This window comes from Mixophyes fleayi, chromosome 1 (genome assembly GCF_038048845.1).
Source record: "Mixophyes fleayi isolate aMixFle1 chromosome 1, aMixFle1.hap1, whole genome shotgun sequence".
Lineage (NCBI taxonomy): Eukaryota > Metazoa > Chordata > Amphibia > Anura > Limnodynastidae > Mixophyes > Mixophyes fleayi.
In genome coordinates, this window is record NC_134402.1 from 170,424,724 (window position 1) to 170,448,744 (window position 24,021).

Genomic DNA, 24,021 nt, shown 5'->3' on the forward strand with positions numbered 1-24,021 from the left:
TTAAGGCATTTGATTAAGATCTAGCTTTTCTTATATATGTACTGCTGATGACGAATTGGATGTGATGTGTTGGGACATAGTTCCCATCACAGATATTTTGATAGATGTTGGGATTGTCCCCCTTTGATGTTATGTAAATAAAAGTTTGTCTATATATAAAATCGCTATACCGGAAGCGGAGTTCCGGATGCGACATATCGGGAGCTGGAGTTGTTGGGAATATCCCCTCCTGATGTCATCTAAAACATAAAATCTGTCTTCATACAAAACCGCTATACCGGAAGTGGAGTCCTGGATGTGACGTATCGGGAGCTGGAGGTTACCGCCCATATGCCAAGATCATGCTCACATTGGCTCTCATGTAGAAGGATTTAAGTATTTAGGAGCCCGCGATGATGTTAGATTCATTACTCCTTGATAAAGTCTTACCTACAAGACGAAACGCGTTGGAGAGGTTCTTGGTCCCTGTGCTCATTACTGGATGTTCTGAGGTGTTGCCGGCTGCTACCCTTCTCTTCCATGTTTATGCCAGCGGACAGATAAGCTTGTTTTACTGTGCTCTATATTGTCTTCTATTACTTGGTCTGTGATCGTGGATTCCTGTTCTCCTGACCTGAGGTGGATCCCTAGTACGGTCAGCCTGATTATTATATCTGCCTAATCTCATCACATATTTGGTACGGGATTTTCTTATCGTTGGAGTCACTTCTACATTGTATATCACTGATAATACACTATGTGTGGCGCCCCCTGTCTTTTTGTATTTTATCTCTTAGGTCTAACACTTGCAGACAGGTGTTGATTGACTGGGGAGCTGCCTATTACATTGAGTATAAATTTTCTATATGATTCACTGTGGTCACTTTTACTAAGCGCTGGTTAGCTTAAAGAACTTTTTGGGTATAAAATGAAGATATGTTAGATATTATTTCAAAGGACCAGCACAATAGACAATATTTCTGCTTGTTTTTGAAGAAATAAATATGCCATAAAAAGAACATATAAATATGCCTGGAATTGGTGAGGTACCAAATAAATCATGCATGAGTTCCAATTAATATTTTTTATCTATCTATCTACAGGTTACATGGTCAAAAATATGTGGACACGATAATTAGTGCTTAGCAATAGGGCTGGCTGAAAAGGCCAACAGGTGCATACAATCAAGCATACACACATGTAATCTGTCAATATAGTCAAACAGCAATAGATTGGGTCATACTGAAGAACTCAGTGACTTTAAACGGGGCACTGTCATAGAATTCCACCTTTCCAACAAGTCAGTTTGTTATATTTCTGCACTGCGAGAAAAGTCAACTGTTATTGTGAAGTGGAACCATCTAGGGGATAATTTAATTAATCAAAAGATGAATATGAAACACCAACTCAGCTGAAATGTATTAGACCACACAAGCTCACAAAGAAATGGGCGAGTGCTCAAGCGTGTAGCATGTAAAAATACAGTTGCAACACTCACTATAGCGTTCCAAACTCCCTCTGGAAGCAACGTAAGCATAAGAACTGTTTGGCATTGGTAATTGCAATTAGAGGACAGCAGCAGTACTTGTATTGTGTAGAGTTTTATTGTGCAAGATTAGTTGGAAGACTTAATATATCATCTTCTAGAGTATTCCTGTTAATATAATTTTCCAGTGTATTCTTGGTATACTTGCCAAGTCTCTTCCTTCTTGATATCGACACCTATCCAGCGTACACTGCCTGTGATTCCTCCATTTGGTGGTAGTGCCTCCACCTCTGAACTACTTGACCTACTGGTCCTGCCTGGAACCTGTTCAGAGGGCTGCGACCTACATAGCGCTAGCTGCAAAGTCTATACACCCTTGCAGGGTTCTTGGTGACAACCTACACAACGTTATACTTCATGCCTTCACAGCGGGTTACGTCAATTCAGGATGACTGTCCAGAGTCTGCTTCCAGTATAGCCGTTGCATGTTTTTAGATTTTATACAAAATATGTGTGTGATTATATATTAATATAGTAATGTTCTTTTAATGTATCACCATTTTGTTCAAGTCTTACCAGTCCTATTCATTTTAATATATATTTAATGTTTTTCACACTACTATAATAATTTCTAATGTTAATGAAATTACATAACAACCTATTTTCATAATTTATTTATTATCGGTATTATGATTGGTACACATGCTGTAAAGATATTTTCTGGCTATTTTGTATGCTCCTCGAAGCCAGTCATGTGGCTTGTTCCTTTGCTTGAAACAAGCTTCTATCGCCTTTGGAGTCGTTCAAGTGGTGTGTATGTTTATATGAAATTGGCTGTTCCACTGCCTGTACATAATTCTTCAATACCGGTGCATGAGCAGCGGTGTCTAACAGTGCTGGTGCATAACCAGTGGAGAAGAGGACCCACTGTCACATATACAGTGTAGAAATGAAACAAAAACATACACATATAAAATGAAACAAGATATCCTTAGATCTAGCCCACTGAGGAAGTCAAAAAGGATGAATATTTCATCCTTTTTGCCTTCCTCAGTAAGGCCTATCTATTGGACAATTTCATAGAGAGCTGGTTGGCTTCCTTGGTACTGAACAGCCTACTCTACTGCATGGACGTTAACCCCTGATGTTCCTAAAGGGAGACTCAAGCATGTTCTATTCAGGAAAGTGTTTCATTGGACTATTTTACATCTATCATACAGATAAGCTCCGTTCAATTATATTTGATGTACATGGATTTTTATTTTTGTACAAGTTTTTACCAATTCTACAACACAATGCATGAACTTGCTTTCTTTTTATGATCTCTGTTTAGAAAGGGCTTGGCAGTCTAATATATTTTGTTTGTTAGCCTCCAGATTCTGCATGCAGTATAACAAAGAAGATTCAGTAAGCAGAAGCAGGAAAGGGAGAGTGTCACTCACCGGACCGTGAGTGCCTCTTCCCGGACATTTAGGAACCGTGGCCGTCCTCCATCCTGAGGGTCTGCGCATGCGCAGCCCTTTCCTATACTTCAGTGTATGTCCCTTTAACTCAATTGGCAGATCAGGCAACACTCCCTATATTAAGCACCTGTGGTCAACACCACGTTGCCTGATCTTGGAGTCTCATTCCCCATGAGTCTCTGAGGGTGTTCCTGTGTTTCCTCGTGTATTCAGCGCTGCTGATTCCTGTGGTTTCCAAACCACTTCTACTTCTGTGGTTTCCAAACCACTTCTACTACTGTGGTTCCCATACCACTTCTACCATCAACTGTATCATCGTGACTGTGAGCTGATTCCTATCCGCTGCCTCCGTGCACTACAGTCTTCTATACCACTTCAACGCTATTATATTCCATTGTGACTGTTTGCTGATTCCTATCCGCTGCCTCCGTGCACTACAGTCTCCTATACCACTTCAACGCTATTATATTCCATAGTGACTGTTTGCTGATTCCTATCCGCTGCCTCCGTGCACTACAGCCTTCTCTCCTTATCCACTCACCTGTGCATCATCAAGTCTGTGAGCTGATTCCTAGCCGCTGCCTCCGTGCACTGCAGTCTCCAGCTTGCAACTCGCCTGTGTTCATCATCGTGACTGTGAGCTGATTCCTATCCGCTGCCTCCGTGCACTACAGCCTCCAGCTGGCAACTCGCCTGTGTTCATCATCGTGACTGTGAGCTGATTCCTATCCGCTGCCTCCATGCACTACAGTCTCCAGCTGGCAACTTGCCTGTGTTCATCATCGTGACTGCTAGCTGATTCCTATCCGCTGCTCCTGTGCACGTCAGCCTCATCTCATCTCTCCCGTGGGTCCGCAGAGTCCTGCTGCCGCTGCCAGCGCTATCGTCCATCTACTGCTGATCCGCTCTCCACGCCCTCCGGTTTCCCGCTGGTCTCTACCCTCCTGTCAGCATTGGATTCGTATCTCATCAGCTACTCCTCTGCTAGATCATCTCCATTCTCCTGGGTCCTCCATGAGTCCAGTTCCATGTGTTACTGATTCCTGTGGATTCGTGTCCCTGTTGGTCTACTTACCTGTGCGCTGCACCTACTAGACCCCTGCCTCTTACTTCCAGGGACTTCTCATCCTGTCGGCCTCCTGCCGCCCAGGTATCACTGCACTCCTATCTGACTGCCTTCTGAACCACGGTATGCATACTTCTCATTGACTGTGCTGGTGTATTGCATATCTTGCTGGACTGTGTTGGTTCTCCTCTGGAGTCTGCAATCCGCTGAGTCTTTTGCCATCATTGACTGTGTTACCTTGTGCTGGATTACTTCAGAGACTTCCTACATTTGCAGACCTGTTCAGTCATTTATATATATTGTGCATATTACTGTGGATCGTGTTTAATGTGCCCGTGTACATCCTGTGTTGCAGTCTCTCCCCGTACACCTCCTCACATATATATTCAGTGGTACAACTTGCTGAAGGCAGACCACTGATTCCTGTTCCGGTATCACCTGTTCCATTCCTCTCACATAGCAGTGGTACAACTTGCTACCGCAGACCACTGACTTCCCGGATACCTCCACTTGGATTCCATTCCTTCACTCAGACAGCGGTACCACTTGCTATCCGCAGACCGCTGACTCTCATCACCTCCTCGTTTCTGTTGGACATTCCTCCTCACTATAGCAGTGGTACAACTTGCTATCGCAGACCACTGACTACCTCCACTTGCCCTTGTCCATACAGTTCCTCGTGTATTATTATCTCCATATTACCAGTGCTGCTAGTCATAGACTTTCCTGAGCATCTCATCATCTACTATTGCCTGTTCCGTGATCACCCTGCTACCAGAGCACACTATTACCATCTACATTGCTCTGGTAAGCTTACCACCTGGTGATCCCTGGGTAAAGACTCCTAGTGCCCGTGACAGAGAGCATTCTTGAAACAAACTTTAATCCTTACTCTAATAAAAATAAATAACTAAATGTATAATAATAATAAATATGATGGAAAGCAATGACATGTGGTGCTACAATATAGCAAAAATAAAGAAATGGATGGGACTGCAATCATTTTGAAATGAAAAACCAGGACACCCATGTGATCAGAAGCTTCCTCAGGACATTAAATCCACCCCGTATTTTCTTTAGGTTCAAAATGAGTTTAAATAACTATAGAATTAAATTTTATCGTGTTAATTTGGGTCAGGGGTTTAAATTATGTCCAAATATGCATTGTGTTTGACATATTTGGTTGAATAAAGGAGACTATCCTGGGAACACGTGGATGCATGGCAGCTCTAGGAATGGAGAAAATGGAAAATTAATGTACCAGACAATTGGCTATTGTTTCATACCAACATTCATTTTAGTACAGTATGAAGGAAATCTATCCCCCACCCCTCTCTGTCTTCCTCTCTCTTGTTCTCTCCCATATTACCTCGCTCTCCCAACCTGCAGTATATCTCTCCTTCACTCAATCTCTTCTTCCTCCACTTCCTCTCTCAATGCTAGAACCAACATATAGCCAATCAGACCTTTAGAAAATTACCAGCTAGTAACTACCTACCTGAAAAAGAGTGCAGCAAGCAGATGTGAATGGGCTTTATAGTACCTACTCAAATGTGTGCTTTATGGTGCTTACACAAAATGCCTTTTTATGAAATTAAAAATATACAGTAAACCTGTTACTATCAGGGTAAGTTCAGATTAGCACTTTCAGAGGACCTTCTCATGCCGAGTTCTGGATGGAAGAAGACATGAGAAAATACTGCAGGCACTGGCATCACTTATGTCTACGCAGTCTCTGCTCTTCCTTCACACATATAAGCATTTTTTCTCAAAGTGCATTTCTATTTCCACATGGTAGTTTCAAAAATATTCAGAAACTATAGAAGATGAGAAAGAGAATTTAATGTAGTCTACATAGTCTGCTCTGGCATACAATGAAGGTTGTATATTCAGTGGAAACAGGACGTAAATGGTTTAATTCAAAATAAATAAACCTGCTAGCCTACCGGAATCATTTACTATTCAAATACTTCTAATGTCCCCCCACTTTGATTGATATCCTACTATTCCCATTTTTAGTGTTTTATGCACATAAAGCTGTATTTACAGAAGTATCAGAGAGAAACTGGAGTTCTGGAAACCTTTGTCTGGTGGAATCTTTTTATTTTCTTCCTCATATCATTTATATATATTATGAAAATATGATTAAAGGAAAGGGTATTTCACTTAGAAACTGTTAAGTAAAACGGACTGTTCTTCTTTGTATATATGGCTATTATCTTACTGCTTTTATTTTTTTCCCAAGCTGGTAGCAGTTTAGCTTTTTTCATGAGATTTTTCCAGAAACAAAGTCTGTTGCGAATATGGAATTTTACCAGCAACAATTTTTACTTTAATCCCCTGAATTACCACCTCCACTGTCCCAAGTGACTGCATATGCTAACGTCTTTTTCCGGCTCCTGTCCCTGTTTCAATCCTTAACTTCTTCTACCTTATATGTTATACAATCTCCCCACCTCATGTGGCTGTCATGCCTGTAATTCCCTGATTTACCCATTCTGCTAATTCTGTGTTTAACAGATGTGTTTCTTAATTGAAGTGAAGCTGTTTTCCCGGGGCTCCATCATTGTGAAGGGGGTGTGGTCCTGCTGACCAATACAAAGCTGCAAGCACAGAGACTGTAACTTCCTATTTGTCCTGCTGCTCACACACATCTCAGCAGACATTTTAAAATGGTGATTGATAACAACTCTCTTGGATACATGGGAGTGCATATTTATGTTGGCTATGACATACAATGAAAAATAATAGTGGTTAAATGTACTGACAGAAAAACAATGAATTACTGTATGTCATGACTTTGGAAAACTTTCTTTGTCTCCTTAATGACAAGAGAGGTCATAAGCCAAACATAAAAGGATGTGTTTGTGTCTGTCATAGCACTTACCCATTTGGGGTTGTCTCTCGCATACCCAGGCAATAATATACACTAGGACTGTCCAGGCTTCTCCATATATTCTGATTGCTGGGTCTTTTCTTCCTGCACCGGATACCTCCCTCCCACCCACCCTGCTAATGTCATGATTTTCTGTGCTTCAATTAACCCTCTCTTTTTCCCTGAACAGACAAGGCACAGTTGGTAGGAGAGATGCCCCCTTCCAAACAACCAAACTCTTTGTCCTTTCGTGAGGACCCTTTGACTTGCTTTGTGTGGGCATGTCACTGTTGAGTCCAGAAGGGGGGCAAACTCTGTTGCCAGAATACAACACCGGACAATAGCTAAGGAATATAATCTGGGTCGGTGGTGAAATGGTCTGACCTTCCACCTGCTGTCACAGACACCGTCTTTCAATAATTTATAATTAATAAGCTGTGACCTTTCTTCCAAACTTAATCTGTTGTTAGCTTGTTTATTTGATGGCACAATTACAGTAATTAGTATACCCTAGAAGGAGGTTGGGTGCATGAACAGAAGACATCAACACTATGCATCTTATGTATCAGGCACTATAATTAGACATCAGTCCTATATATGTCTTGAGAAGACATTGTACAGTGCTGTAAGTTCTATGTACAAAGATATATACATATATCTATATCTATCTATATATATATATATATATATATATATATATATATATATATATATATAGTAACTCTTTATTGTAATATGAAAACTATATTTAACACTGGTTATTCCAAACACATGCAAAACACTTTAAAGCATACAGAAGATGATATAGGACAATAGTTGTGCTGCGCTGAAGGCACATTTGCTTGACATTGGGTATCAGGGAATAAAAAAGGGCTGATTGGAATTTAACATCATTGTCATATAATGTTTATGGCTACAAAGTGAGATTGACACAACATGATTACAATTGTCAGTAGTGATTGGAAATTAAACATTATAGCTGTTTAACCACATCCTTAGTGCAGGGGTGAAGATCAAAACTGAGCCTGTGATGGAGACAGAGAGGAACAACCAGAGGAAAATACGATCGAGAACCTGAGCCACGAATTTCCAGTCTTGAACAACCTAGATTAAAAGAATTCTTAATTAATAAGTCTGGCTGGATCACTTATAAATAACGTATTTGTGACTAGATCATGTAGAAATAATTTATTGCAAAAATGTATTTCAATCAGAGGTGCAGACACCAATGTATATAATTGCAAATGTACTTATCGTGTTACATTGGGATGTGTTTTGTATGGAAGTGTCATTTTTTGGGGTTTTGTAACTTTGCTAGAGGAAGTCTGTTTGCTGATAGCAGGAAATGCTAAGTAAGTCTTTTTATGTGAAGTGACAAACACCTGTTTGGCCTTTATACCCAGCAGGGGGCCGTTGCCTTTCTGTCTGGTGTGGCTGCATCTCAGATAATGCAAAGCATCAAGTTTTAGCACATAAATGAGTAGTGTAAATATTGTTAGCTTTGCACTACATGTAAATCCACATTTGGGAAAACATCGTATTCTGATACTAAAAATAGCTCAGACGTTGCGGAACCATCTCGGATCAGGGGGCTGGCTTACCCCCTGCCATTAGTTATGTCAGAACTGTATAAAAAGTGAGCTGTTTGAGCATGTAATGTATCATTCTTGTACCATCTCTACTTCTGGAAAGATCGCTAGTACCACAGACTGGTGTGTGAACTGTCCTAGTTAGGACTACTTGAGTTAATCATCATAATCTATTTATTTATATAGCGCCACTAATTCTGCAGCGCTGAACAGAGAACTCATTCACATCAGTCCCTGCCCCATTGGACCTTACAACCTAAATCCCCTAACATACACGTTATACATACATTGGATATACATGTTATATCCACTGATCACTTTACCTGTGTGTATGCTTAGAATAGAATTTCAGAGTTGTCTATAAGTTTTCAGTGGTCTGTGTTCAGTGATCAGGCAACACAAGACAAATATGTAAAATGAGTAACAGGACATTGAGACAGAGGCTTGCGCTGAAATACTTAGGGGTATTCACTGAGATTGCTATAAAGTGAATCTTAATGAATAAGCCTGACTCGTCAGTGAACTAAGTGTGGATATCAGTTCTAAGAGGCACCTGAAAGGAGCATGTGTGCTAGATCTGTCTACCCATGAGTGCAGATTAGAGCACAATGTACACCAGCAAAATTAGAGAAATATCCTGTAGTGATTTGAGATCAGGGCTAGAAGAAAGACTCTGATAATAACGAGATTGAAAGATTAAGAAGCAGAGAGACAATCCTAGGAAAAAAGAGTGTGTCAGGTCTGGGGCCATCATGTAAAGTAACGTAACTGTGATTCATGCAACTAAGTGTTATGCTTAATGAAACATTTAATAAAAGTGATGCTTTATTTCATCAGAGAGATTGTCAGTTGTAATAGTATTGTGCCACCATGCCTGTGTCAGCTCCCTGCATAATGATCACTTGTTATTAAAGCTGTATGTGGAGAGGCAACTGTCCAGTGAACAACAGTATCCTGGGAGAAAGGGACTCAGCTAGACCTGGGGGCAACGATAATGACCTCCAGAAGTAGATGCCAGGGAGGATACCTCTATACCACCCCACAGATGGAGAAAACAATGATCAAAGTGCAACTCTGCCTTGTGTGCACCCCAAAGCAGGGGTACTGTGTCTGAGCCCAACTTCAAAAAAGGTTCCCTGCGAGTGGTCAAGGGAAGGTGTAAATAGGGATGATGATGATGATGGTTACCAGCAATAGGAACAACTTATGATTGGCTGTTTGTGAATGATATGGGTATTTATTTTATTTTCTCATATACGTGAGACTGGGATTTGTTTCACCTGCATTAGAAAGGTTTAAGTTTTATTGATGTCTAATAGTGCATCAGTATAGCTTACAAACAAAAGAAATGGTTATAAATATGGACATAAGTGTATGTAGCATATGCCTGGTGTAAACTGGCTGAATAAGCTACTGGTACAGACCTGCACATGTCTAGTGAGAGTTGCAATATGCCCAAAATTGCGGCTTTTTAGAGAACACAATTTCCAACTGAGATTTGGGGAACAGTTGCGGCCAACTCCTCATCAGTTTGAGTTTATTAGCTCTAAAAAAAGCCTGCGACTAATCCTTTAAACTATTTGGCACCAATGCCCTTTAACAAATGTCTTAACTTTTGTTTGGCCTGGGACCATTAATTGTGGCTGTCAATTTTGAATGAATAATATGTTTGATCTTTATTACTTTACATTGTTAAACAATGAATGGTAGGTTATTAGGTACTATTATAAAACAATATTAAAATACTAAATAATTTGCCTATGAACTGATTGTATACAGTAATTTTACAAATGAGGATCATGGGTACTCATCTCTAACGACATGTGGACTCACTTTTTGGGTGTCAACGCACAGGTTTAGAGTTTCTATTATATACATGACTATTTTACTTGTTGTTCAGCTGAACTATTAAAGGCACACATGGATCTCTCGGTGGTTGCATGCATTCTTAACTTGAAACAAAGTGTAATCCATACTTACTTGTCTAATAAAATGTTCCTTCTTAACATGAGTTGAAATATACTTTATAGAATCAGCTGCCTTTTCCAGGAAAGCAATTAGAACCTTTTCTCCATCATTTGCTTGAATGTGTTTCCTTTTGCCAGATATCTTTGATTTGGCAGGTGGGGTAGACTTTTCTGAATCCAAAAAGGAGAACTGATCAACATGTCCCTTCATACATAAAAGTTTTGGTAGCTTCTGCAAGAAAAGTCCTTTCACCCACGGAGCCATAGGGTGGTATGTTGCTGAGGATCGGTGGTGGACATTGATGACAAATACAGTCACTATTATTGACAATGTTACAAATATCATGATAAATAATAGATATTCTCCAATCAAGGGGATTACCTTTGAAGAGGATGGGATAATCTCTTCAATGACAAGAAGGAAAACTGTAAGGGAAACCAGGACAGAGGTAGACAGAGAGAGCTTTTCTCCTTCATCAGATGGTAGGTAGAACACAAGGACGGTTAAGAAAGACAATCCTAGGCAAGGAACTATTAGGAAAAGTGTATAAAACAAGGGAAGACGTCTCAAGACAAATGAATATGTAATATAGGGATAGGAGTAAATTCCATCTTTCCTCATCCCTTTCAGACCTGTGGCATTTAGAATATCCCATTCACCATTATCAAAAAAATCCTTTCTATCTACATTTGCATCCAAAAGAATGAGATCAACCATATTCCCATCATAAGTCCATGATCCAAATTTCATTGAGCAGTTTTGCCGGTCGAATGGGAAAAATGTGACATCCATAGTGCAAGAGCTTTTATAACTGGCTGGTGGAGTCCATATTACTGTACCATCATATTTAACTATTGCTTTTGTCATCAGAGATCCCTCAAAACGCCCATCCGCACTGAAAGACAAATAAAAGCCATATTTTCAACACAATTTTTGACAGCCCTTTGGATATATTATTACAAGGATGTTGTAGAGATAGTTGCTAGTGCTCTTATCTTAACGTACCCATCCTGTATTAGCCAAAATGCAGGAAAAGACCAAACCTGTAAGCAGTTGTGTTTTATTGCAGAGGCAAATTTTTTAAAGCATCCTCGACATTACAGAACAGCTGTAAAAAGTATATACATCCTGACCTGCAAATGTCTAAGAGATATAGTATCAACTTAAAAGACAAAGAGCAACATATAAAAAAGTGGTTCATTAAATTCAATGTGTTCTCCAATACTAGGGGAAAACTTGTGCAAATGTGCATAACATTTTTAAATACAACTGTGGCTGGATCACATAGAAATAACTTATTGTAGAAATGTATTTCAATTAGTAGTCAATTAGTTTTTATATTGTGTTGTATTTCTGTAAAGGAAATGTATTGATTTCTGAGAGAGTATGCCAGGAGAGGAAATTTGGTTTTTCTGTGTAATTTATAAAGCCAGGTTAATCGCATCCTAATTAAGTTAGACTTTTTTATCTCAGTGACCAACATAGCTATTTAGCCTGAAGGCACAGCAGTAGGTCGTTACTTTTATTTCCTGTGTAGTTTTTCATTGTGTATTTTAAAACCTGTCTGAACAATGTAGACAGCAAGGATTGAGAAAATCACAGATTGATGTAAAATTTGTTAAAGCTTAAAATTGCATTAACTCCAAGTCTAGAGAATATATCACATGTTAAATTATTTAATGTTCTGTCTGCTGACCCTCGATCAGTTTACAGAACAAACCGCTGTCTGGATCGTCTTTTTATTTTTGCCTGGATACTATTCACATCACATGCTGGTTTGGTGATGTTAGTGGACTGGGTTACCCCTGCTAACATATAAGTCAGAAATTGTATAAAAAGAGCTCTGTTTGACCATGTAATAAATCATTCCATCGTAACTTCTGGAGAGTCGCTAGTACCTCAAACTATCATGCAAAAGTCTTTGTCAGAGCTTTTGAGCAATAATACATCACTGCTTGAAGATTCAGCCTGTGACTATTACCTGCTGTATCCTACTGTGGCTGTCCTGTGTTGAACCCAGCGTCTCTGCGTCAATGATCTGCCCACTACTCAGCAGCCCTGATCCATAGTAAGTCGTCAGGAGGGACCAACTAGTCCACAGCAAAGAGGCATTACAGCAGCTATACCAGCTACCCCAGAAGTATGTGGTTCTGGGTGCGGCAATGGAGCCAAGTGGTGGCAGCTGAATTCTCCTACAACTATTGCACAGTTAACATTCGCAGTCAGTGAGTGTCTGGTGGCAAGGTTACAACAGTAGGAGTAACATTCGATTACTAACAGTGAAAAGGAAACTCAGATACACTGAAAAGGAAGTACATCCCTCCTTTCCTCTTCCCCCTACAGACCGGGTGGCGAAGTAAGCCCATCCGGTCACAACAATACAATGTGCTATACGAATGCTACCCAATTATGACAAAAAATAAGCTACTCTAGCTTCATCAAATGCCTCTAGAGCACTGTACAACTTCCACACTACTCTAGCAGCATACAACAATTTTGCTTATATCTTTTGCTTAAAAAACACAAGCTAAATAATCAATAAATTGTTATATACAAATCTGTGCAAAAGTTTTAGGCAGGTGTGGAAAATTGCTGCAAAGTAACAATGTTTATAAAAATAGAAGTGGGTCATTCCATGTCAGTTCAACCAGGGTTGTCCACCACCCATCTAAGAATTTTTTAGTTAAGAGAGGATGTCAAAACAACTATTTCTGCCAAATATCTTGACTGTCTGACAATTAGTTGATTAAATATTGATTTTTCAATTTATTAAATAGTTTACTAATCGCGGCTTCTTTATCCAGTTTATTTGAAGTACCGCGGGTGTTTTTAACAATGTGTAAATTATGTATGCGGTACAACACTAATCGGACATCAACTATGAAACAGAGTACCTGGCTGATTTTTTTCCTGGTAATGTATACCTTTTTTAAACAGCCCCGGAAAAATTGGATCCCTAATGTCAATTGAACCTAGCGTTTTTAATTCTTTTTGCCATAACGCAAAACATGAGGCAGATAAAGTAATTTGATTTGGATTTTTGGATTCGGGAGGAAGCGTTACCTTAAGGGTCCAAATTTTGTGGTGATTCTTAATAATCACCCGCGGTACTTCAAATAAACTGGATAAAGAAGCCACGATTAGTAAATTATTTAATAAATTGAAAAATCAATATTTAATCAACTAATTGTCAGACAGTCGAGATATTTGGCAGAAATAGTTGTTTTGACATCTTCTCTTAACTAAAAAATTTTCAAAAAAATCTGAGATGGGTGGTGGACAAATCATGTTTTTTTGGGTGATCTGGGGGTAAATGTATTAACATGCAGGTTCTTCAACGCTGCATTGTAAAGGGAAACTTCCCTTTACAAGGCAGCGCCGCTTTAAATTTAATCGCCGAAGACGCTGAACTCGTGGGTGTTGAAGAACCCGCATGTTAATACATTTACCCCCTGATGTGGAATGACCCAAGTGTTAATAGTCTATTTTTATCTATTTTTATCAATTAACAAAATGCAAAGGGAATAACCAGAAGATAAATCTAAATCAAATCAATATTTGGTGTGACCACCCTTTGCCTTCAAAACAGCATCAATACATCAATTCTTCTAGGTACACTTTGTGAAGATACCGGGTTGAAAGTATCCCTCTATGCCGCACAGATGGCCTACCATCTAAGGTTCAATATCAGCCAGGCAAATATCCGTAATATAATAAATATGTTTATTTCACAAAACGATAGCACCAAACAGCAATAAACAAATTTGAATAATACTAAAATAAAAAAAAAGTTCTCACAGAGCTCCAAATATCAACTGCTGCCTGAATCATTTCTGATGTAAAACACACACTAATTTACAAACACTTCAAAATAATAATTAAAGAACAAATCAGGCGCTGTATATATCCTATTCCGTTTAAACAGAAAAGAGAATATATATAAATACTTATATTCGTATTGTGAGAGGTTCCTTGATGGTTCTCCTCCACTGTTTCTCATATGTAGTAGGAGGATTTATGAAAAACAGAAAAAACAACACTAAATAGTGTGATATTGTATGCACCTGTTAGGGTTATGATTTATAATAAATAAATATAAATGTAACAATAAGTTTTATGTATAGTTCTTGTGGACATTCCAAAAGGTGACCCCCCCAAAAAGAAATAAATCCTTTCACGCGTGCTGCCCCCTAGTGCCACGCTTCTTACTAGAAGTTTCCTTTTTGTATTCGCAATTAGCAAGAATCTTGTGTCTTTTTTCTCTTCTTTATTTTCTCCTGACACTCCTTAGATCAATTTTCTCATCACATAGAATGCATTTATAAAGAGAAAAAAAATACATCTAGTGTAATCCAGTTTCACATATTTTACAAAAACTTTAAGTAATTCTCCTAAACACTCACATTTTAAAAAACACATTCAAACATAAAGCATTGGTTTGTACGGTCAGTCCTATCAGAATGGATCTCTGAACAACAGCAGTGGTTAAATCATGTTTCCAAACAAATATCCCGGATTATAAACACACTGTGAAAGTCCTGAGTTCATATGGATGTTTTACACCGGAAAGGAGGTCCATATTTAGCAATCTTAATGTTCACAGACTCAGTGTCGGACTGAGGCATGAAGGGCCCACCGGGTGACTGCAACACTAGGGGTCCACCAGAGGGGGTGTGGCCAGCCATCAAAGAGGCGAGACCAGACACTAGAGGGGGGGGGGGGGGTGGTCAGCCCACGAAGGACAGCTAGCACCATAGTGTAGTATATACAGAATGCAGTGTGTATATAAAGTACACAGTCTTGACCTGCCCTTAGATTGGGCAGAACAGTCACCCCAAAAAATCGGGATTGTCCCACTAGACTCAGAACATTTGACAGACTGTCCTACCTGTTCTTGTCACCACCTGTGGCTGCTGGTTTCTTTGTTGCGGCTTGTCTGGATCCTGAAATGTTGGGGGCCCTATTTGGAAAAAAATGGGTACATTTAGAAAATTCCAACCAGTCCGGGCATTAAATCAATAGGACCCACAATTAATACTTAAACCTTCCTCCATCCCCAACATTAAAGTAATAGTATTCACATTTAATAAATAAACCTATTTCCCTCCCTCCAGACAGACCCAGCAATAAATTAATAGCATTTACGTATAATAAATATACATATTTCCCGCAACCGTCACTGCCATTAAATAATTCATATTCACATTTAATAAACAGACCTCACACTCCTCAAACTCAGCCCCACATTCAATTAATAGCCCCCAAACCACCCCATCTTAAATTAATAGTCCCCACTATAAAATTAAATTTCCCCATCACCCCACAAACAAAATAGCACCCATTAGTTAGCCACCACCTGCCACACACACATTACATTACCACAAGCCCCCTGTGCCATCACACACACATTACTGTGTCCCTTCATCACCATGCTGTGCCTTCTTATGATCACACTGCGCCCTCCATGCTGCTTTTGCTCCCCCCTTGTCCTGGCCCCCTTTCATCACCCTGTGCCATGCTGCTTTGACACCCCATTCACACTGTGCCATGCTGCTTTGCCCCCCCCTTCACTCTGCCATGCTGCTTTTCCCCCTTCACACTCTGCCATGCTGCTTTGGCCCCCCTTCACACTCTGCCATGCTGCTTTGGCCCCCCCTTCACACTCTACCATGCTGTGCTTTGGACCCCCCCCCTTCACACTCTGCCATGCTGTGCTTTGCCCCCCCCTTCACATGCTGCCATGCTGCTTACCCCTCCTTCACATTCTGCCATGCTGCTTTTTCCCCCCCTTCACACGCTGCCATGCTGCTTGGTCACACTCTGCCATGCTGCTTTGGCCCTCCCCCCTTCACACTCTGCCATGCTGTGCTTTGCCCCCCCTTCACACTCTGCCATGCTGTGCTTTGCCCCCCTTCACACTCTGCCATGCTGTGCTTTGCCCCCCCTTCACACTCTGCCATGCTGTGCATTGGCCCGCCCCTTCACACTCTGCCATGCTGTGCTCTGCCCCCCCTTCACACTCTGCCATGCTGTGCTTTGGCCTTCCCCCTTCACATTCTGCCATGCTGTGCTTTGGCCCCCCCTTCACACTCTGCCATGCTGTGCTTTGGCCCTCCCTTCACACTCTGCCATGCTGCTTGCCACCCCCCTTCACACTCTGCCATGCTGCTTGGTCACATTCTGCCATGCTGTGCTTTGGCCCCCCCTTCACACTCTGCCATGCTGTGCTTTGCCCCCCCCTTCACACTCTGCCATGCTGTGCTTTGGCCCTCCCTTCACACTCTGCCATGCTGCTTGCCACCCCCCTTCACACTCTGCCATGCTGCTTGGTCACACTCTGCCATGCTGCTTGGTCACACTCTGCCATGCTGCTTTGGCCCTCCCCCATTCACACTCTGCAATGCTGCTTTGCCCCCCCCCCTTCACACTCTGTCATACTGCTTTGTCCCACCCCCTTCACACTTTGCCTTGCTGCCATGGCAGTTCACGTGCCCTTATTGCCCCTCATCTCTCATGCCACATTTGTTTTACTCCCCTCTTCCCCAAAATGACAGTCTGCTCGCTGCTGCAGCACTGCACGCTTTACTAACCTTATCAACAATGGCTCCTGCTGCGTCTGCATTCTTCATGTAACTCCTCTGGGCGGCAGGATGTCTCCAACATGGGCGGTTCTTCTTCCCAGATGAGTCATGTAAGATGACTCATCTACCAATGACTGTGTCTGTACGGCGCATGTGCAGACAGCCGCAGTCACGTCTGGGCTCTCTGCACTTCACCTGTCACTGTCACCTGTCATTCGGAACACCGGACAGGGCGGGGGCGTGACTAACCAGCGTCAGGGCCTACAGGCCTGGCTCCCCGGCAGGCCAGTCCGACACTGCACAGACTTGTACCGAGATCTATCACCTACATGTTTCGACTAAACAGTCTTTCTCAAGGTCAAAAGACTCTCAGTACCTTAACTACCTAGTTAAATAAAATCCAGCAAATCACAGGTGATTTGGCGCATGGAACATCTGTGATATTAACCCATTCATTATTTGGCCAAACTGAAATAAAAACAACCACTGAACATTCAATAAACATATAAAAGCAATGTTCATAAGTTAATACAAATATATAAAATAGATGTAAAAAAAGTTATTTTTAGCAATATCTTTTTTACATCTATTTTTTATATTTAGATTTTTTTATTTCTGTATTCTGTACGTATCATTCAGCATTTTGTTAATTGATAAAAATAAACTATTGACAGTTCTATTTTTGAAAGCATTCTAACTTTGCAGCATTTTTTCCATACCTGCCTAATAAAAATATTGCACAGTTTAAATAAACACATACTGCGTGATCTTGCACTGTTTCTCTCCTCTGGTATTATAATTGTCTTTGAAAGGAGGAAAACTCAGATACAATTTGTTTCCTTACTTAGCCCCACTTCTCCATTGTTGCAGCAGAGCCCAACTATTTCACAACCAACCTCTATGAAAGTAATGAATGTATTCTCTAATATTAAAAATGGATCATGGACTTAATTATATTTTTTAATGTTGGCAGGCATGTATTCTCCAACATATATCCCCCTCCACAACCACCAGACAATGATACTCTACTCTATAGAAAGTCTAGTGAATAGCGGAGGACACAGAGGTAAATCTCCTCTTTCAAACGATATGGTCCCTTAGTAGTTATTGTTTGTGATATTGTCGCTTAGTAGTTATTGTTTGGTGATAACTAGAGATGGTCACTGACCCCCGTGTTTTGGTTTTGGATTCGGTTTTGGATCTGGATTACCGTCGTGTTTTGGTTTTGGTTTTGGTTTTGCAAAACCGCCATTGCGTGTTTTGGTTTTGGTTTTGGTTTTGTTTGGTTTTGTTTTGCAATTTGTTATAAAAATTACATTTATTGGTGCTAAAATAACATAATTTAGGTATTATTTTGTAGCTACATTATTATTAACCTCAGTAACACTAATTTCCAGTCATTTTTTATTCAATTTTGAACACCTCCTATGTCACAATATGATTTTCATACACTTGAAAAGAAAAATTGCTGCAGTTCTTGCCAGTGATAACAAAAAGGCCATTGTCATGCCTGGGCATAAGACCAAAAATCCACCTCTTAAGTGTGGAATTATTTTTACACGAATCCTGGCAAGAGTTGTCTATCCATTTGTAACATTTTGAAAGCCACACTCAGTAGAGGTAGGGACCTTAACCATCTGGGATCCTCATCCATGTTTCATCATTTTTCAGCGAGTTATTGGCAAACTGTTGGGAAAATCAGAAACTTTGGTTAAAAAAAAATTAACAACAAGCATTCCAGCATAATCTACCTCCCTTCTCTCATCTACATCCCAGCACCTGCAATCTTCCCCCCCAACAATTGGCAAGTAAACAATCCTCTGCAAGAGGAAGCAAGAATGAAACCTGTCACCCAGTCGCAAAGCGGATCACAGACGCCCTGGGTACTATGCTAGCGTTAGATCTGTGTCCAATGTCCACTATTAATACAGTTGGTTTAAGACATTTAATTGAGGTGTTATGTCCCTGTTAGCAAATGTCATCACTATACCATTTTACTAGAAAAGCTTATTCTCTCCTGTACCGGAAAGTTCCTAAAAATGTCATTATTGGGTGACAAAATGGTATTCTACCCACTGTACACTTAACCACAGATATGTGTACAAGCGGAACTGGGCAAACAAAAGATTATATGACTGTGAAAGCCCACTGGGTTGGTCTTTCGCCTTCCCCAGCATGGACAGCAGCAGCATGTACCCAGGTGCATCACATTTTTGAGAAGTAGGCTACTCTGTGTATCAGCAGCTTCACTAAGAGGCATACAGCTGACAAACTGTTCCAAAAACTAAGGGATGTCATTGAAAGATGGCTAATCCTGCTTGGAGTCTCCTGAGGATATGTCATTTCTGATTACGACCCCAATATTGGTCCAGCATTACAGCGGGGCTGAATTCCATCACATTTCCTGTTTTGCACACACTATCAACTTGGTGTTACAGAACTTTTGAAAAATGACATGCAGGAGATGCTGTTTGTGTCCATAAACATTTAGGGTCAATTTGTGGTTTCTGCAACAGCATGTAGGAGAATACAGCAGCTGCAAGAAGACTAGCATTTGAGGGGAATATACTTTAGTCCAGCGAAGTAGTTACCTGTGAAGAAAGTGCAGACACAGTTAGCTTGAGTCAAGTGATTGCCTTAATAATAGATTTTGAAAAGGTGCTACATGAAATTATAGTGTGCAATAAAACAAAGTAAATGTGCTAACTATATTTTAATTGTAGATGAAATACTTAATTTTCTTTGCAAGGATCCCAGACTTATCAACATCTTGTTGGGACGTCTTCTCCTTCAGTTTCTCTGGCAACTGCTTGTAATAAAAGAAATTGCTTTCCCAAGACACCCAGTGATGATGCAGATGAGTCCGCTAAACATTTTGATATTTGCTGTGCTGTAAAAGAATTGCCCAAAAACCGTGACAGCTCTGCCCTAAAATCAACTAGTCATTCCCTTTGGAAGGCCATTATCAGCAATTACATCATACTACACAGACTTCTATGATATTGGGATATTGGGATGAATTAGTATTGTTGGAGGAAGATTATCACTAAACCCTGCCACCTCTCCAGTTTCGCAATGAGCTATGGTACAATAAAATGTAACTGCAGATTTAGACCAAGACTGTCAGCCCTATTATTTCTATTTCAGCAATTACAATTAGCAATGGAGCAATGGAGCTCTTCTCTTTGGGTGTTACCTATATAACGCAGCACAATTTGCCTGCAAATTCTACAGACAAGCCTGCTTGTCTTCCTCTCCATCAATGACTCTTAGCAATTGAGCACTCGTCTTTGGGTGTATATTACACCCAAACATTATTAGTGAAAATTATGAAAAATACAGTTTAATCCCTGATAGGCCCTCCACCATCCTTTGCATGTTAATAGTAGGATTGGTTGGAATTATGGTCAAGGTCACACATTTTTTTGACAAATCCTTCAAACCAGCCCAGATGTCAAACTGTTGTGGTCTGCCCCCTGCGTCATCCCTGCTTGTGTTTGGAAAGTGCATATTGGTGCCAGAACCTCACATGCCAGAACTGCTCCCACTGGTGCCACACTGCTGCAGGACTTACACAATCAACCGCATCCTCATCGTCGGATACCCAAATCTCCCCCACATCCTCTTCTAAAGACAAAGTGTCATCCTCACTTGGTGTATCACCGGCTACACTCGGGCTGTTCAGGCACACATCAGCAGAACTGCTGAAAGGGCCCTTCTTTATGGGTAGACTAACAGAATGGTCACGATTAGACATCCCACTGTTGGATGGACTCTCCACAGGGATTGTTGTCATTTGTGAATCAGAGCAAATATTCTCCTGTAATGCCTCACTGTTATCTTGCAGCTCGGCTTTGACGCGTAACAGTAGTTGTGCACCAATTGTAGGCTGGGTAACTTTTTGGGATCTGCCACTAATAGCCAAAGGTGAAGGCCTCATTCTCTCTTTGCCACTGCGTGTGTAGAATGGCATGCTTGCAATTTTTTTTTATCGTCACTTAACTTTTGCTCAGTTACACTTCTTTTTCGCTTCAATACAGTAAAATTTTTTTGGGTTTTTGTTTTTTGCACTAATTTGAAAACACTCTGTTGTTTGACATCGCCTTGGCCAGATGACGTACTGGGAACACTAACATCAGGACTGGTGACAGAACCTGGTTGCTCATTTAGATCATATGTGGACTGCTTTGAATCCATTCTGAGCGCAAACCACTGGGGAGTGCTAAAAATTATTGAGTAGATACTGCTGACAGATATGACTTTTGACAGCCAGAAATATTAATGCACAATTAGGGAGGACACCCCAAAAACACTGAGGAGTGCTAAAAATTATTGAGTAGATACTGCTGACAGATATGACTTTTGACAGCCAGAAATATTAATGCACAATTATGGGGGACACCCCAAAAACACTGAGGTGTGCTACAAATTATTGAGTAGATACTGCTGACAGATATGACTTTTGACAGCCAGAAATATTAATGCACAATTAGGGAGGACACCCCAAAAACACTGAGGAGTGCTAAAAATTATTGAGTAGATACTGCTGACAGATATGACTTTTGACAGCCAGAAATATTAATGCACAATTATGGGGGACACCCCAAAAACACTGAGGTGTGCTACAAATTATTGAGTAGATACTGCTGACAGATATGACTTTTGACAGCCAGAAATATTAATGCACAATTAGGGAGGACACCCCAAAAACACTGAGGAGTGCTAAAAATTATTGAGTAGATACTGCTGACAGATATGACTTTTGACAGCCAGAAATATTAATGCACAATTATGGGGGACACCCCAAAAACACTGAGGAGTGCTAAAAATTATTGAGTAGATACTGCTGACAGATATGACTTTTGACAGCCAGAAATATTAATGCACAATTAGGGAGGACACCCCAAAAACACTGAGGAGTGCTAAAAATTATTGAGTAGATACTGCTGACAGATATGACTTTTGACAGCCAGAAATATTAATGCACAATTAGGGAGGACACCCCAAAAACACTGAGGAGTGCTAAAAATTATTGAGTAGATACTGCTGACAGATATGACTTTTGACAGCCAGAAATATTAATGCACAATTATGGGGGACACCCCAAAAACACTGAGGTGTGCTACAAATTATTGAGTAGATACTGCTGACAGATATGACTTTTGACAGCCAGAAATATTAATGCACAATTAGGGAGGACACCCCAAAAACACTGAGGAGTGCTACAAATTATTGAGTAGATACTGCTGACAGATATGACTTTTGACAGCCAGAAATATTAATGCACAATTAGGGAGGACACCCCAAAAACACTGAGGAGTGCTAAAAATTATTGAGTAGATACTGCTGACAGATATGACTTTTGACAGCCAGAAATATTAATGCACAATTATGGGGGACACCCCAAAAACACTGAGGTGTGCTACAAATTATTGAGTAGATACTGCTGACAGATATGACTTTTGACAGCCAGAAATATTAATGCACAATTAGGGAGGACACCCCAAAAACACTGAGGAGTGCTAAAAATTATTGAGTAGATACTGCTGACAGATATGACTTTTGACAGCCAGAAATATTAATGCACAATTAGGGAGGACACCCCAAAAACACTGAGGAGTGCTAAAAATTATTGAGTAGATACTGCTGACAGATATGACTTTTGACAGCCAGAAATATTAATGCACAATTATGGGGGACACCCCAAAAACACTGAGGTGTGCTACAAATTATTGAGTAGATACTGCTGACAGATATGACTTTTGACAGCCAGAAATATTAATGCACAATTATGGGGGACACCCCAAAAGCGCTGGGGAGTGCCAAATATGAAGAAAAAATAATAAACCTCTATCCTCCTCTCTGCACTAGCGATTTTGGTTAGAGCAATTGCAAGAACAATATGGTATTCTCTGTCCCTGCTCTAATTAGCCTATGACTACACCCTGCTCTCTCCCTCTGTCAAATGGCGATGGATTGCTGTGGAGGCGTGTATTTATAAAGTTGAAGTATCGCGAGAACCGAGTCCCGAGATCCGACGACGTCACAATGACGTTCGGCCTCGATTTGGATTCGGAATGGGCGGGAGAGTACCGAGCTGCTCAGCTCGGTACTCGGATACCCAAAGTTCGGGTGGGTTCGGTTCTCGGAGAACCGGACCCGCCCATCTCTAGTGATAACATATGATGACCAGACAATAACACCCTACACTACAGAAAACATTAAGAAGTCTAGGATGGGGAGAAGGGTTTTGGAATGCACACATCACCTGTATCCTGGCATCTAGAGACAAAGGGACACCCTTGTTTGAAAGAGGGGGGCCTCTTCTTTCATGTTAGGTGCCCCCCTAATAGTTATTTACTGTTGATCCGACAATAATACCCTACACGACAGGAAGCTTTAAGAAGACAAGAGGAGGAGGAGGGGGGGGGGGGTTATAATGACCACATCTTCCCCATCTTGGCTCAAATGAACTCATGGGGTATGCTCATGTGATGTGGTAAATTGTAGTTTTCAAAATAGTATGCCTTGGTGGGCTCCTCATATTGTTCCTACACTTTTTATGCATTTCATTCAAGATGGTACAAACCAGCAAAAAAATACTTTATAATTTTCAAGTGGAGATTTTATTATGAAAAATTATGTGTAAAATTCTGCCTAATGGTATTTTCTGAAAATTCAAAGTCTAAAAAAATTAAGTATAATTTGTGTGGATACTGCATAAAGAAATTACTGATATTGATGTTGGAATGTGATAAATCAAAAAGTGCCAAAATAGACTGAGCGGTGAATGGGTTAATGATCATGGGGAGACATCAGGGCTGTCTTTATTACATGTGTCACTTTTGCATATTTGAAGGTTTTAATTAGTTAGGAATTTTCTTGGACAATTTTACCTCTGACCACCAGAGGTCACTGTTGTTCCTAAACTTACTATTAAACTTGCCCGTTAAACTTGCAATTATCCAAAATGGTCCATACTGCTTAAGCAAAATACATCTTGGATCTATTTTA

At 40.5% G+C, this 24,021-nt stretch overlaps 1 protein-coding gene across 2 annotated transcripts in view; it reads right to left on the reverse strand.

The window, feature by feature from the left end:
* Nucleotides 1-7,568: 7,568 nt before the first annotated feature.
* CHRNB3 (cholinergic receptor nicotinic beta 3 subunit) overlaps nt 7,569-24,021 on the reverse strand; it is a 43,936-nt gene continuing 27,483 nt past the window's right edge. For both annotated transcript variants that reach the window (XM_075203809.1, XM_075203817.1), the window contains exons 5-6: nt 10,439-11,321; nt 7,569-7,973 (exon numbers count right to left, since the gene is read on the reverse strand). In XM_075203809.1, the coding sequence (XP_075059910.1) occupies nt 7,836-7,973; nt 10,439-11,321 (1,021 nt within the window). In that variant the 3' untranslated portion in view covers nt 7,569-7,835. The remainder of the gene's footprint in view (nt 7,974-10,438; nt 11,322-24,021) is intronic.